Below are 14070 nucleotides of genomic sequence, written 5' to 3'. Positions count from 1 at the left end.
GATGGAGTCTTTACAGGGGGCCAGGGTGGGAAGACGTGTAGTCCAGATAGCCATGTGAGTCAGTGGGTTTGTAATGTATGTCGGTCAGGAGTCTGTCCCCTGCGATGGAGATGGTGAGGTCAAGGAATGGTAGGGAAGTGTCGGAAATCGTCCAGGTGTATTGGAGTGCCGGATGGAAGTTGGTGGTGAAGTGGATGAAGTCAGTCAGTTGTGTGTGGGTGCAGGAGGTGGCACCAAAGCAGTCGTCAATGTAGCGGAGGTAGAGGTCGGGGATGGGGCCCTGGTACGTCTCGAACAAGGATTGTTCAACGTGCCCGACAAAGAGGCAGGCGTAGCTGGGGCCCATGCGTGTGCCCATAGCTACGCCTTGTGTTTGGAGGAAATGGGAGGAGTCAAATGTAAAGTTATTGAGGGTGAGGACCAACTCCGCTAAGCGGAGGAGAGTGTCAGTGGCTGGGTATAGGTTGCTCCTCTGGTCGAGGAAGAACCGGAGGGCTCTGAGGCCATCCTGGTGGGGGATGGAGGTGTAGAGTGACCGGACATCCATGGTGAAGATGAGGGGGTGAGGGCCCAGAGAGTGGAATGCGTGGAGGCGGCGGAGAGTGTCTGAGGTGTCTAGAACATAGGTGGGGAGGGATTTGACCAAGGGGGATAGGATGGAGTCAAGGTATGTGGAGATGAGTTCGGTGGGGCACGAACACGCAGAGACAATGGGTCTGCCGGGAGAGCCGGGTTTGTGGATTTTTGGGAGAAGGTAAAAACGGGCCGTGCGGGGCTGGGGAACGATGAGTTTGGAGGCTTGGTCAGGTAGGGCGTGGGAATTGATGAAGTCGGTGATGGTGCTAGAAATGGTGGCCTGGTGCTCGTCAGTGGGGTCATGGTCCAATATCAAGTAAAGATACATCTACTGTTAAGCCAAGACGGTTCTGCTTGTCATCCAGCGAGAAAAAGACAGAGGAATGACAAAGAGATGGCCCACGAGGGAAGGGAAGGGGGGGCTGTCGATGACTGGTCAGCTCGGACCTTGCATCCCATCCCAAGAATGGACACCACATTCTTGACAGGGCAAAGGAGAGCTTGTAATAGGAACACTTCTCCATCCGTTTCTCACCACGGATGGCCGACCTGCTGAGTTCTACCGGCACTTTGGAGGGGTATGGACAGGTGACGTGTCGGGTCTGGACCCTTCTTTGGACTGATGGAGTCGGGGGAGAAAGCTGGTAAAAAGAGATGGGGTTGGGACAGACCTCAGGACTTGATTAGGAGGGGGGAGTTTCCTCAATTTGGAGAATTCAATGTTCATGTCATTGGGCTGTAAGCTATGAGGTGCTGTTCCTCCAGATTGCGTGTCACCGCACTCTGGCAATGTAGGAGGCCCAGGACAGAAACATCAGTGTGGGAGTGGGAAGGGGAGTTAAAATGGTTGGCAACCGGGAGATCCAGCAGGCCTTGGACGACTGAGCACACGTGTAGGGTGAAATGCACGCCTAGTCCTGATACAATAGACATTAAACAAGAGACAATAGGTGCAGGAGTAGGCCATTTGGCCCTTGAACCATCACCACCACTCAATGTGATCATGGCTGATCATCCACAATCAGTTCCTGCCTTCTCTCCATATCCCCTGACTCCGCTATCTTTAAGACCCCTATCTAGCTCTCGCTTGAAAGTATCCAGAGAACCGGCCCCCACCGCCCTCAGAGAATTCCACAGACTCACAACTCACGAAAAGTGTATCCTCATCTCCGTTCTAAATGGCTTACCCCTTATTCTTAAACTGTGGCCTCTGGTTCTGGACTCCTCCAACATCGGGAACATGTTTCCTGCCTCTAGCGTGTGATGTCCTCTCATCCTTCTAAACTCCAGAGTGCACAAGACCAGCCGCTCCATTCTCTCAGCATATGACTTCCCCCATCCCAGAAATTAACCTTGTAAACCCACGCTGCACTCCCTCAATAGCAAGAATGTCCTTCCTCAATTCAAGGGACCATAACTATACACAATACTCCAGGTGTGGTCTCACTAGGACCCTACACAACTGCAGAAGGACCTATTTGCTCTGATACTCAACTGCTCTTGTTATGAAGACCAACATGCCATTCGCTTTCTTCACTGCCTGCTGTACCTGCATGCTTACTTTCAGTCACTGATGAACAAGGACCCCCAGATACCGTTGTACTTCCGCATTTCCCAACTTGACACCATTTAGATAATAATCTGCCTTCCTGTTTCTGCTACCAAAGTGGATAACCCCACATTTATCCACATTAAACTGCATCTGCTATGCATCTGCCCACTCCCCTAACCTGTCCAAGTTACCCTGCATTCTCATAGCATCCTCCTCACAGTTTACACTGCCACCCAGCTTTGTCTAATCTGCAAATTTGCTAATGTTACTTTTAAATCTCTTCATTGATGTATATTGTAAATAGCTGCGGCCCCAGCACCAAGCCTTGCAGCACCCCACCAGTCACTGCCTGCCATTCTGAAAGGGACCCGTTAATCCCTACTCTTTGTTTCCTGTCTGCCAACCAATTTTCTATCCATGTCAGCACTCTACCACCAATACTATGTGCCCTAATTTTGCCCACTAATCTCCCATGTGGAACCTTATCAAATGCTTTCTGAAAGTCCTGGTACACTACATCCACTGGCACTCCCTTGTCCATTATCCTAGTTACATCCTCAAAAAATTCCAGAAGATTAGTCAAGCATGATTTCCCCTTCGTAAATCCATGCTGACTCGGACCAATCCTGTTACTGCTATCCAAATATACGACTATTTCATCTTTTATAATTGGACTCCAGCATCTTCCCCACCAACCCACCACCACAGCATCTACCCCATCACACATGCTAACTGGTATATAATTCACAATTTTCTCTCTCACGCCTTTCTTAAAAAGTGCGATAACATTAGCTACCTTCCAATCCACAGGAACTGATCCTGAGTTTATGGAACATCGGAAAATGATCACCAATATGTCCAAGATTTCTTGAGCCACTTCCTGAAATACCCTGGGACGCAGACCATCAGGCCCTGGGGATCGATCAGTCCCATCGCCCTACCCAACATCATTTCCTGCCTAATGTGGATTTCCATCACTTCCTACATCACCCCAGATCCTCTGGCCACTACTATATCAGGAGTAGTGGGGGGAGGGGGGGTGGAGAAAGTTGGAAAGGAGAGGTGGGAGTGGTCGCCTTAGATTCCCTTCCCTCTACAGATGCGGCCTGACCCACTGAGTTCCTCCACCGCTTTAGAGGGAATGGTCAGACGACGTTTTGAGTCAGGACCCTTCTTCAGACTGAGTGGAGAGGGTGGGGAGAGGAAGCCGGAAAAGATCAATGGGGGATGGACAAAGCCTGGCAAGTGATAGGTGGACACAAAATGCTGTAGTAACTCAGCGGGACAGGCAGCATCTCTAGAGAGAAGGAATGGGTGACGTTTCAGGTTGAGACCCTTCTTCAGAAGTGTTAGGTGGATGTAGGTGAGGCAGACACAAGATACTGCAGATGCTGGAATCTTGCATAGAACACAATTTAGTTAGATGCACAGAATCTCAAAGTGGAGGAATCGAGGACCTGTGGACATGGGTTCAAGGTGAAGGGGAAAAGATTTCAAAGGAAACTGAGGGGTAACTTTTTCACACAGAGGGTGGTGGGAGTATGGAACAAACTGTCAGAGGACGTAATTGAGGCTGTGACTAGCCCAAGAAAGAGTTAGACAGTTACATGGATAGGACAAGTTTGGAGGGATATGGACCAAACACAGGCAGGTGGGGCTAGTGTAGCTGGGACATGTTGGTTGGTGTGGGCAAGTTGGGCCGAAGGACCTGTTTCCACACTGTATCACTCTATAACTAACACAAAGTGCTGAAGTAACTCAGCAGGTCAAGCAGCATCTCTGGAGAACATGTATGGGTGACATTTCAGAGTGCTGGAGTAACTCAGCGGGACAGGCAACATCTCTGGACGCAAGGAATGGGTGATGTTTCGGGTCAACACTGAAAAAGGGTCTTGATCCTGAAACGTTACCCATTCCTTCCAACATTTTGTGTCTACCTAAACAGCACCTATCCAAGTGGCGGTGTGCCAGCTGGCTGGAGGCGTGGGCAAAGAGTGGGTAGGTGAAGGGGCTCTGGCCTGTGCTCCAGCAGGTGGTCAAGCCGGGTGAAGCCCTTGCCACATTCAGCGCACACAAAGGGTAACCATTGGTGCTTCTGCAGCCGCCGTGCTCTGTTGTCACAGTGGGAGCAGCTGCTCGCCAGCGTGGGTCCTCCGGTGCTGCCGCAACCCCCGCGAGCAGTCAAACTCCTCACTGCAGTACGGGCAGTCATAGGGCTGGCCACTGGTGTGCATGCGCTGGTGAGACAGGGTGTGGGAGGCAATGGCAAAACGCTCTGCACACACCGGGCTGGGGAGGAGACGGACGCCAGCGTGCACCCGATGGTGGGACAGCAGCTTGGAGGAGCGAGTGAAACCCTTGCCGCACTGGGTGCAGGTGAAGGGGCGCTCGCCTGTGTGGGTGTGCTGGTGCTCCAGCAATTGACTGGACTGGGTGAAGCCCTCGCCGCACTGGGTGCAGTTGTAGGGCCGCTCCCCGGTGTGGGTGCGCTGGTGCACCAGCAGGCTATTGGAGCAGGTGAAGCCCTTGCCGCAGTAGCTGCAGGTGTAGGGTCGCTCGGCGGTGTGGGTTCGCTGGTGCACCAGCAGGTTGCTAGAGCAAATGAAGCCCTTGCCACACCGGGCGCAGGTGTAGGGCCGCTCCCCGGTGTGGGTGCGCTGGTGCACCAGCAGGTTGCTAGAGCAGATGAAGTCCTTGCCGCAGTACCTGCAGGTGTAGGGGCGCTCACCGGTGTGGGTGCGCTGGTGCTCCAGCAGGTAACTGGACTTGATGAAGCCCTTGCCGCACTTGGTGCAGGTGTAGGGCCGCTCGCCGGTGTGGGTGCGCTGGTGCTCCAACAGGTGACTGGACTGGGCGAAGCCTTTGCCGCAATTGGTGCAGGTGTAGGGACGCTCGCCGGTGTGGGTGCGTTGGTGCACCAGCAGGCTATGGGAGTGGGTGAAGCCTTTGCCACAATCGCTGCAGGTGTACGGCCGCGCCGCGGTGTGCACACGCCTGTGCACCTTCAGGTCCGGTGATGACTTGAAGCCTTTGCCGCAATCGGAGCAGATGAAGGGCCGCTCACTGCTGTGCACCCGCCGGTGATCGCGCAGCCCCGACAACCGGGCAAAACTCTTGCCGCAGGTGGAGCAGCCATAGGGCTTCTCGCCCATGTGCACCTGCCGGTGAATCTTCAGGTGATTCGCCATCTTGAAGCTCTTGCCGCAGGCGGAGCAGGTGGAGGGCCTTTCGTTGGAGTGCACGCGGTTGTGCCGCAGCAGACTGCCGGACCTGGTGAAGCTCTTGCCGCACTCCGAGCAGTCGAAGGGGCGTTCTCCCGTGTGAACCAGCTGGTGGGCCTCCAGCTCGCTCGGACACTGAAAGGCCTTGCCACACACGTCACACTCATAACGTTTCTCTTTGTTGTGCCCCGTGGTCCTCCATCGTGGTCCTCCATCGAAGCTCAGACGCTCAAAGATCAGCCCGCACACCGAGCAGATGGGGGGGGAGGCAGGGGGGGCTTACTGGCACCATGGCCGCCCTCAATGGCCGCTCACGTCCCCGTCTCTCCGTCCACAGCAACGGCTCCTAAACCCTGCAGGAGGGGAACACAGAGGGTCAACAAGCTGTCAAACAGGACATTACTAGCACATATTGGGTGCATTTATGGCGGAGGAAACCGTTATATAGAAACATAGAAAATGGGTTGAGGAGTAGGCCATTCGGCCCTTCGGGCCTGCAACGCCATGCAATATGATCATGGCTGATCATCCAACTCAGTATCCTGTACCTCCCTTCTCTCCATACCCCCTGATCCCCTTAGCCACAAGGGCCACATCTAACTCCCTCTTAAATATAGCCAATGAACTGGCCTCAACTACTTTCTGTGGCAAAGAATTCCACAGATTCACTACTCCCTGTGTGATTTTTTTTTTTCTCTCATCTCGGTCCTAAAAGACTTCCCCCTTATCCTTAAACTGTGACCTCTTGTTCTGGACTTCCCCAACATCTGGAACAATCTTCCTGCATCTAGCCTGTCCAACCCCTTAAGAATTTTGTAAGTTTCTATAAGATCCCCCCTCAATCTTCTCAATTCTAGCGAAACACAAGTGACAGGAGAGAATGGAATTACTGGTTCAAGTTCAAGTTAACATGACACCCAGGTCTCATTGCAGCTCCCCTTTTCCTAATCGGCCACCATTCAGATAATAGTCTACTTTCCTGTTCTTGCCACCAAAGTGGATAACCTCACATTTATCCACATTATACTGCATCTACCATGCATTTGCCCACTAACCCAACCTATCCAAGTCACCTTGAAGCCTCCTAGCATCCTCCTCACAACTAACACTGCCCCCCAGCTTCGTGTCATCCGCAAACTTGGAGATGCTGCATTCAATTCCCTCGTCCAATCATTAATATACATTGTACATAGCTGTGGTCCCAGCACTGAGCCTTGCGGTGCCCCACTAGTCACTGCCTGCCATTCTGAAAAAGACCCATTTACTCTTTGCTTCCTGTCTGCCAGCCAGTTCTCTTTCCACATCAATACTGAACTCCCAATACCGTGTGCTTTAAGTTTGCATACTAATCTCTTATGTGTGACCTTGTCGAAAGCCTTCTGAAAGTCCAGATATAACACATCCACTGGTTCTCCCTTATAAACTCTACTAGTTACATCCTCGAAAAATTCTATAAGATTCGTCAGACATCATTTATCTTTCATAAATCCATGCTGACTTTGTCCAATGATTTCTCCACTTTCCAAATGTGCTGCTATCCCATCTTTAATAACTGACTCTAGCATTTTCCCAACTACCGATGTTAGACTAACTGGTCTGTAATTACCCGTTTTCATCCCTCGCTTTTGAAAAAGTGGGGTTACATTAGTTACCCTCCAATCCTCAGGAACTACTCCAGAACTCTTTAGAGTTTTAAAAATGATCACTAATTATCACTAATATAATTCTGTGCGGCACAGTGGCGCAGCGGTACAGCTGCTGCCTCACCGCCAGAGACCCGGGCTCGATCCTGACTATGGGTGCTGTCTCTGTGGAGTTTGTACGTTCTCCCCTTGACCTGCGTGGGGTTTTACTCCGGGTGCTCCGGTTTCCTCCAACATTTCAAAGACGTTCAGGGTCGTAGATTAATCGGCCTGCGCAAAATTGTTAAATTGTACCTAATGTGCGTGGGATAGTGCTAGTGTACGGGGTGATCACTGGACGGCGCGGGCCGAAACATCTGTTTCCACGCTGCATCTCTAAACTAAACTAAGGAAGGGTCTCGACCCAAAATGTCATCCATTCATTCTCTCCACAGATGCTGCCTGACCTGCTGAGTTACTCCAGCACTTTGTCATATAGGTATGTTGCAAAGCCTACCTGAAGCGTCGTTGAAAATCTGTCGCTGCGGGTGTGCGCGATTTTGGCGCCGTTTAGAGGGGGGCGGGTTTAAAATGCGATTTTCTCTAGGCTGTTCAAATCGAAGATGTTCAGCCTAGTTAATTATTAACGAAAAATCGCTGGAAGACCCCGTCGCAAAAGCTATTATTAGTTTTAAAGGCCTCGTATAATAGTTATAGTAGTTTAAAAATCAATCTCTAAACCCGCGACCACCAGCAACCGCAGGGTCCCATAGAGCAAACCACAGAAGGTATGTAGCTTATTTTTACATTAAAAAGGGCTTCTAAAGATCCCTTTATACAAAGTTTAATATTGCGAGTAGCTCATTTTGGGCCCATTATATCCCGCAGTATTTTTCTGGGCATTTGGGGCACAAATCTACCGCAATGTGAACGTTCTAAACCAGCGCGTTCCACAGGGACACACTGGAAAGCTGATTTAAATGGGCATTTATTTACAGCAATTGAGCACTAAATTCCTTCCATTTGGTCTATAAATTAATGTAAATGAGATTTAAAAATCATGTTTTATTGTGAATTATTTGTGAATATTATTTGGACATTTAGGCTATTTAAAAATGTTAATCATTTATTAAGAAATGGATAGATGTTTAGATCTAGTAATTGAAGTCTGAAATTAGCTACAATTAGGTAATTAACTAATTATATGCTTTAATTTCAGGTCATCCAAGTAAGATTATTTTATAGGGTGGTACACACAATTGCTGGGGAAACTCAGCGGGTGCAGCAGCATCTATGGAGCGAAGGAAATTGGCGACGTTTCGGGCCGAAACCCTTCTTCAGACTGATGGGGGGTGGGGAAAGAAAGAAGGAAAAGGGGAGGAGGAGGAGGAGCCCGAGGGCGGGCGGATGGGAGGGTGGGAGGAGACAGCTAGAGGGTTAAGGAAGGGGAGGAGACAGCACGGGCTAGCCAAATTGGGAGAATTCAATGTTAATGCCATGAGGACGCAAGGACCCCAGACGGAATATGAGGTGCTGTTCCTCCAATTTCCGCTGTTGCTCACTCTGGCAATGGAGGAGACCCAGGACAGAGAGGTCGGATTGGGAATGGGAGGGGGAGTTGAAGTGCTGAGCCACCGGGAGGTCAGGTAGGTTATTGCGGACTGAGCGGAGGTGTTCGGCGAAACGATCGCCCAACCTACGCTTGGTCTCACCGATGTAAATGAGCTGACATCTAGAGCAGCGGATGCAGTAGATGAGGTTGGAGGAGATACAGGTGAACCTTTGTCGCACCTGGAACGACTGCTTGGGACCTTGAATGGAATCGAGGGGGGAGGTGAAGGGACAGGTGTTGCATTTCTTGCGGTTGCAACGGAAAGTGAGGGGGTGGTGCGGGAGGGAAGGGAAGAATTGACGAGGGAGTTGCGGAGGGAGCAGTCTTTGCGGAAGGCAGACATTGGGGGAGATGGGAAGATGTGGCGAGTGGTGGGGTCACGTTGGAGGTGGCGGAAATGTCGGAGGATTATGTGTTGTATTTGCCGGCTGGTGGGGTGAAAGGTGAGGACCAGAGGGACTCTGCCCTTGTTGCGTGTGCGGGGATGGGGAGAGAGAGCAGTGTTGCGGGGTATGGATGAGACCCTGGTGTGAGCCTCATCTATGGTGGCGGAGGGGAATCCCCGTTCCCTGAAGTACGAGGACATTTCCGATGCCCTGGTATGAAATGTCTCGTCCTGGGAACAGATGCGGCGTAGGCGGAGGAATTGGGAGTAGGGGATGGAGTCTTTGCAGGGGGCAGGGTGGGAAGACGTGTAGTCCAGATAGCCATGTGAGTCAGTGGGTTTGTAATGTATGTCGGTCAGGAGTCTGTCCCCTGCGATGGAGATGGTGAGGTCAAGGAATGGTAGGGAAGTGTTGGAAATCGTCCAGGTGTATTGGAGTGCCGGATGGAAGTTGGTGGTGAAGTGGATGAAGTCAGTCAGTTGTGTGTGGGTGCAGGAGGTGGCACCAAAGCAGTCGTCAATGCAGATTATTTTATATTTGTTTCAGAATGCTTCAATCTATGATAACTGAAAATTTCTTTCAGTTCTCTTAATTTTTAAGAAAGTTATGGGCTTTTGACTGTTCACGATCACAGCTTTTTTGTTATGTCCATAGAAAATCAATAGGGAACAAGATGCTCATTTCCGAGTATGAAAATGGCCATAACGTTTTAAATACTTGAGATATGAAAGTGAATTAGGTGTCAAATTAAACTTATTTTTATGCTTTATCTGATGGGATAAATTACAGACTTGATTTTTAAAATCTCAAAATTTTGTAACATTGCTATGTCATAGATCCATAGAGTGATACAGCGTTGAAAAGAGGCTCTTTGGCCCAACTGGTACTTGCACTCCTAGAACCCTCGGCTCCACACATTCCCCCAGCCGGCGGATGGATGGTCCTCCAGGCGGGCCAGCGGATCACAGATGGTCCTCCAGGTGGGCCAGCGGATCACAGATGGTCCTCCAGGCGGGCCAGCGGATCAGATGGTCCTCCAGGCCAGACGGAGTGAGCCGAGCGCCGTTGGTCCTCCAGGCGGTTGGTCACGTGGATCTTTGGGCGGGAACAAGAAGAAGATGAACCGGCGCTGAGACCCCGGACCCTGGTGAGTGAAAGATGGAGAGAGAGAGTGTGGGTGGAGGGAGGCAGACAGACAGAGTTAAAGACAGACAGAGGGACAGACAGAGGGACAGGGAGACAGAAAGAGAGACAGAGAGTGAGAGACAGAGAGAGAGAGACAGAAACAGAAAGAGGGAGACAGAGTGAGAGACAGAGACACACACACACACACACAGAGGCAGAGAGGGAAAGACAGAGAGACACACAGAGAGAGGGAGACAGGGGTAGAGAGAGAGAGAGACAAGAGAGGCAGTGAGAGAGGGAGACAGAAAGAGTGACACTCAGAGAGAGAAAGAGACAGAGGCTGAGAGACGGAGAGAGAGTGAGAGACATACAGAGGAACAGACAGAGAGAAACAGGGAGAGAGAGAGAGAGAGACAGAGAAAGACAGAGAGTGAGAGAGACACACAGAGAGAAAGAGAGGTAGAGAGACAGAGAAAGAGGGGGAAAAAAGAGAGAGAGAGAGACTCCGTGAGAGAGAGAGGGAGATAGAGAGACAGAAATAGACAGAGAGTGAGACAGAGAGAAACAGACAGAGGGAGACAGAGTGAGGGACAGAAAGAGAGACTGAGTGCAACAGTGAAAGGGGCAGAGAGACAGATTGATGGAGACATATATATAGAGAGAGAGGGGCAGAGGGAGAGAGAGTGAGAGAGCGAGAGACAGAGAGACAGAGAGAGGCATAGAGTTAGAGACATAGGCAGACAGAGAGAGACAGAGAAACTGAGAGAGAGAGAGATACAGAGAGTGAGAGACCGAGAGAGAGGCAGAGAGTGAGACACAGAAACAGAAAGTGGGGCAGAGAGAGAGAGAGACCGAGCGATAGAGATATATATATATATATATATATATATATATATATATATATATATATATATATATATATATATAGAGACAGAGAGAGAGAGAGAGAGAGAGGAGACAGAGAGAGAGGGAGGGAGAAAGAGGCAGAAAGAGAGGGAGAGAGAGAGAGAGAGAGAGATAGAAAGGAGAGAGAGAGATGGAGAGACACAGAAAGAGAGAGATGGAGAGACAGAGAGAGAGAGGGGGGGGGCTGCAGAGACTGGGAGAGCGACAGAGAGAGAGAGAGAAAGACAGTCAGTAAAAGAGAGAGAGAGAGAGGTAGAGAGAAACTGAGGGAGAGACAGAGAGAAAGTGACAAGAGACTGAGAGAGAGAGATAGAGAGAGGAACAAAAAGAAACAGAGAGCAGGGCCGTACGAAGCTTTTCAACAAGGGGGGTGGCATGACAGGATTACAAAAATCGTAATGTGAAATAATGTGCGCTGCGCAAATCACGAGTGTGAAGCGTGAAGTCCCTAGATGCCTGGGTCCAGGGCCCGCTGGAAGCTCAGGGGTTTTAGATGCTCTCTGATGCATTCTGGGCCTTATTTTGGAGCATTTTTGCACCAAATGTATGACCAATATGTCAGAAATTAACAGGAATCTGAGAGGCATCTTCTTCACCTTCTTCAGCCTATGGAACGAGTTGCCAGAGGAGGTAGTTGAGGCTGGGACTATCCTAATGTTTAAGAGACATTCGGACACGTACATGGATAGGACAGATTTAGATGGATATGGGCCAAACATGTGTGAGTGGGACTAGTTTACATGGGACAAGTTGGGCTGAAGGGCCTGTTTCCACGCTGCACCATTCTATGACTAAAACCTGAAGAACAATGCATGTAGATAGGTAGAGCAGATTGAAAGGAATGAAATGTAAAGGCAGAGAGAGGTTTATGGGTGGAAAGGAACATAGGAAAGGAGAGGGGAGAGTGGGCTTGGGCAGATGGGTGGAGGGAAAATAGACACAAAGTGCTGTTGAAACTCAGCGGGTCAGGCAGCATCTGCGGAGAATATGAATAGGTGACATTTCACAGAGTGCTGTAGTAACTCAGCGGGTCAGGCAGCATCTGTGGAGAACATGGATAGGGGACCTTTCACAGAGTGCTGAAGTAACTCAGCAGGTCAGGCAGCATTTGTGGAGAACATGGATAGGTGACGTTTCACAGAGTTCTGGAGTAACTCAGCGGGTCAGTCAGCATCTGTGGAGAATATGAATAGGTGACGTTTCACAGAGTGCTGGAGTAACTCAGGCAGCAACTGTGGAGAAAAGGTATAGATTATATTTCGGGTCAAGACCCTTCTCCAGTAATATTCATGATGTGACATGCATAGACATAGAAAACATAGAAAATAGGTACAGGTGTAGGCCATTCGGCCCTTTGAGCCTGCACCGCCATTCAATACGATCATGGCTGATCATCCAACTCAGTATCCTGTACCTGCCTTCTGTCCATACCCCCTGATCCCTTTAGCCACAAGGGCCACATCTAACTCCCTCTTAAATATAGCCAATGAACTGGCCTCAACTACTTTCTGTGGCAGAGAACTAGCTTTGGCTTAAGAACTAGCAGAGAACTACCTTCTAGACATTCCTGAATGTTACCCAAACCATCGTGAGCTACTTTGTTACGGTGCATGCCCCCTCCTATAACGTCTCTGCTGCCTTGGGTGATGCAGGACAGGACACAAGCTTTGGGACACGGTGTGAAGCTATCGCAGTCTGTCCCAGCCTAGTAAAAACCTGGATGGAGTGGATGTGGAGAGGATGTTTCCACTAGTGGGAGAGTCCAGGACCAGTGGCCACAGCCTCAGAATTAAAGGACGTTCTTTTAGGAAGGAGATGAGCAGGAATTTCTTAAGCCAAAGGGTGGTGAACTGTCGAATTCATTGCCACAGACAGCTGTGGAGGCCAAGTCGGTGGACATTTTTCAGGAGGAGATTGATAGATTCTTGATTGATACGGGTGTCAGAGGTAATGTGGAGAAGGCAGGAGAATGGGTTTGCGAGGGAAAGATAGAGTCATAGAGTGATACAGTGTGTAAACAGGCCCTTCGGCTCAGCATGTCCCATCTACACTAGTCCCACCTGCCCAGGCTTGATCCATATCCCTCCAAACCTGTCCTATCCATGCACCTGTCTAACTGTTTCTTAAATGTTGCGATAGTCCCTGCCTCAACTACCTCCTCTGGCAGTTTGTTCCATGCACCTACCACCCTTTGTGTGAAAAATATACCCCTCAGATTTCCATTAAATCTTTTCCCCTTCACCTTAAACTTTTGTCCTCTGCTCCTCGATTCCCCTTCTCTGGGCAAAAGACTCAACCATATCTATTCAAATCATGATTTTATACACCTCTATTAGATCATCTCTTATTATCCTGTACTCCATGAAATAGAGTCCCAGCCGACTCAACCTCTCATAGAAACATAGAAAATAGATGCAGGAGGAGGCCCTTCGAGCCAGCGTTCATTGTGATCATGGCTGATCATCCCCCATGCCTGCCTTCTCCCCATATCCCTTGACTACAATAGCCCCTAGAGCTCTATCTAACTCTCTCTTAAATCCATCCAGTGATTTGGCCTCCACTGCCCTCTGTGGCAGGGAATTCCATAAATTCACACTCTCTGGGTGAAAAAGTTTTTTCTCACCTCAGTCTTAAATGAACTCCCCTTTATTCTAAGACTATGACCCCTGGTTCTGGACTCGCCCAACATTCGGAACATTTTACCTGCATCTAGCTTGTCCAGTCATTTTATAATATTATATGTTTCTATAAGCTAGAAACATAGAAATTAGGTGCAGGAGTAGGCCATTCGGCCCTTCGAACCTGCACCGCCATTCAATATGATCATGGCTGATCATCCAACTCAGTATCCTGTACCTGCCTTCTCTCCATACCCCCTGATCCCTTTAGACACAAGGACCACATCTGACTCCCTCTTAAATACAGCCAATGAACTGGCCTCAACTACCTTCTGTGGCAGAGAATTCCAGGGATTCACCACTCTCTGTGTGAAAAATGTTTTTCTCATCTCGGTCCTAAAAGATTTCCCCCTTATCCTTAAACTGTGACCCCTTGTTCTGGACTTCCCCAA

The 14070-nt window shown here is 49.7% G+C and overlaps 1 protein-coding gene and 1 pseudogene across 1 annotated transcript; one reads left to right on the top strand and one right to left on the bottom strand.

The window, feature by feature from the left end:
* Window positions 1-4245: 4245 nt before the first annotated feature.
* On the bottom strand, window positions 4246-6965 carry LOC116982265 (zinc finger protein 615-like). The gene is made up of 3 exons (XM_033035541.1): window positions 6956-6965; window positions 4543-5627; window positions 4246-4365 (listed from the first exon to the last, which is right to left on the bottom strand). The coding sequence occupies exons 1-3, from the start codon at window positions 6963-6965 to the stop codon at window positions 4246-4248; spliced, it is 1215 nt and encodes a 404-aa protein (XP_032891432.1).
* A 2941-nt stretch (window positions 6966-9906) lies between these two features.
* Window positions 9907-14070, top strand: part of LOC116982259 — a 192100-nt pseudogene continuing 187936 nt past the window's right edge.

The sequence above is a fragment of the Amblyraja radiata genome, chromosome 16 (assembly GCF_010909765.2).
Source record: "Amblyraja radiata isolate CabotCenter1 chromosome 16, sAmbRad1.1.pri, whole genome shotgun sequence".
NCBI lineage: Eukaryota > Metazoa > Chordata > Chondrichthyes > Rajiformes > Rajidae > Amblyraja > Amblyraja radiata.
Note: the sequence above shows the minus strand (reverse complement) of the source record. Positions and strands in the feature narration are given on the sequence as shown.

Coding starts and splice junctions, on each gene's coding strand:
- LOC116982265 (XM_033035541.1), bottom strand. Junction 4,366..4,542: donor CCCAGTCCAGTCAATTGCTG/GAGCACCAGCAC, acceptor CTGTCTCACCAG/CGCATGCACACCAGTGGCCA.